The sequence below is a fragment of the Lucilia cuprina genome, chromosome 6 (genome assembly GCF_022045245.1).
Source record: "Lucilia cuprina isolate Lc7/37 chromosome 6, ASM2204524v1, whole genome shotgun sequence".
NCBI lineage: Eukaryota > Metazoa > Arthropoda > Insecta > Diptera > Calliphoridae > Lucilia > Lucilia cuprina.
Genome location: NC_060954.1, coordinates 15,805,194 through 15,806,736, shown reverse-complemented (window position 1 = coordinate 15,806,736; position 1,543 = coordinate 15,805,194). Strand labels below are relative to the sequence as shown.

At 35.3% G+C, this 1,543-nt stretch overlaps 1 protein-coding gene across 1 annotated transcript in view; it reads right to left on the bottom strand.

The window, feature by feature from the left end:
* LOC111682301 overlaps positions 1–741 on the bottom strand; it is a 2,648-nt gene extending 1,907 nt beyond the window's left edge. Inside the window, exon 1 of the mRNA XM_046953449.1 lies at positions 724–741. Within this exon, the coding sequence (XP_046809405.1) occupies positions 724–741 (18 nt within the window). The remainder of the gene's footprint in view (positions 1–723) is intronic.
* Positions 742–1,543: the final 802 nt, after the last annotated feature.

The following is a 1,543-nucleotide window of genomic DNA, read 5'->3' as shown; positions in this document are numbered from 1 at the left end:
CATAATAATTTGAATCAAATAAAAAAAGAAATAAAGCTGTAAGTTTAGTGGTTTCTTTTTTATAAACATATATGTATGTTAAGAATTTTTCGATCTCACTCCTTATAACGAATTCATTTATGAACATGTATGAGCTAAACATCTAAATTATTTGTGAAAAAGGATCGATATTTAAAAAAAAATCGAATATATCTGGCTATATTGAATCCCAGTTCTTAGACTGAACGATCTTTGATAGGTAACTGACATGGAAATACTACATAACACCTAGTGCGTGTTACCAGTACCTCTAGTCTGTTGGAAGTATAAACTGGTAACTGGTGATAAATTCGGCCATTGATTTTTAATCGAATATGTCACTACAAGAACTGGATGTTGTGAGCAGCGTTCAGACTTGGCGTTCTACAGTTTAACGTCCCAGCGTTTTGTTAAAAAAATCAATTTCACTTGCGCGATTGTAAATCAGTATGATGTTTCTGCATTTCGTGTACTCGGGTCAGAAAAGATATGTCCTACCTTGACACAAATAGTCGGTGGAGACTCATGTTGACCTTAGCCATTGGCAGGTATTCATTTAAAGCACTCGAGTTCTATAAAATCTTTATATTTAAACCAAACAATAGAAGTCCTCTATACAGTATCAGAGACATATGAATGGCGAAGTCCTTTATGTACACTCGGAAGTCTTTTTCAATTATTGGGTGAGCTTCTTTAACAACTCACCACCACCCCAGTGTGCATCTTTTACACAGTAGGAAAATTTCGTACATGACTTTGCTCAAGTACTTGAGCTATCCAATCTCTTGCCATAGTAGCTCTTTTTATACCCTTTTATATAAGTTTGTCATTCCGTTTGTAATTTCTATAATATAATTTTCCGACCCAATAAAGTATATATATTCTGGATCCTTATAGATAGCAGAGTCGATTAAGCCATGTCCGTCCGTCTATCTGTCTGTCTGTCTGTCTGTCCGTTTGTCTGTTGAAATCAGTTTTTAGAGGTCCCCAGATATCGGCGAGATCCGAATCTTCAATAATTCAGTTGGACATGCTTTCGAGAAGATCAGCAAAATCGGTCTATAAATAACGGAGATATGACCAAAAATCCGGGACAACCTCTGAAAATTTCATCAAAAAAGCCAAATTCTTTAATGCTTTGTTAAAAAAGCAACAACAACACTGTGAATTGGATAAAGATGTACATGTGCGTGTGGAGATGTATTTGGTTTTATTCAGCTGTATATTTTTATTTGTATGTTTGGATGCTGTTCTGTTCTCACGAAGGTGAAGGGTATAACAAGAACAAGGAGATAAAACAGTAATATGTTGGTAATACAGCTCATATTTGTTTGAGGGTGGTAATACAGTTTGACGGTGGTATTACAGTACAACGGTTAATATTTCTTTCTGCTATAGTTTATATTTGTTTGTGTGTGTGTGTTATGTGTGACATACTTGGTGAAGGGTATATAAGATTCGGCACAGCCGAATATAGAAATATTACTTGTTTTTCTTGGACCAGCACTCAGAGGATGACCCTTAC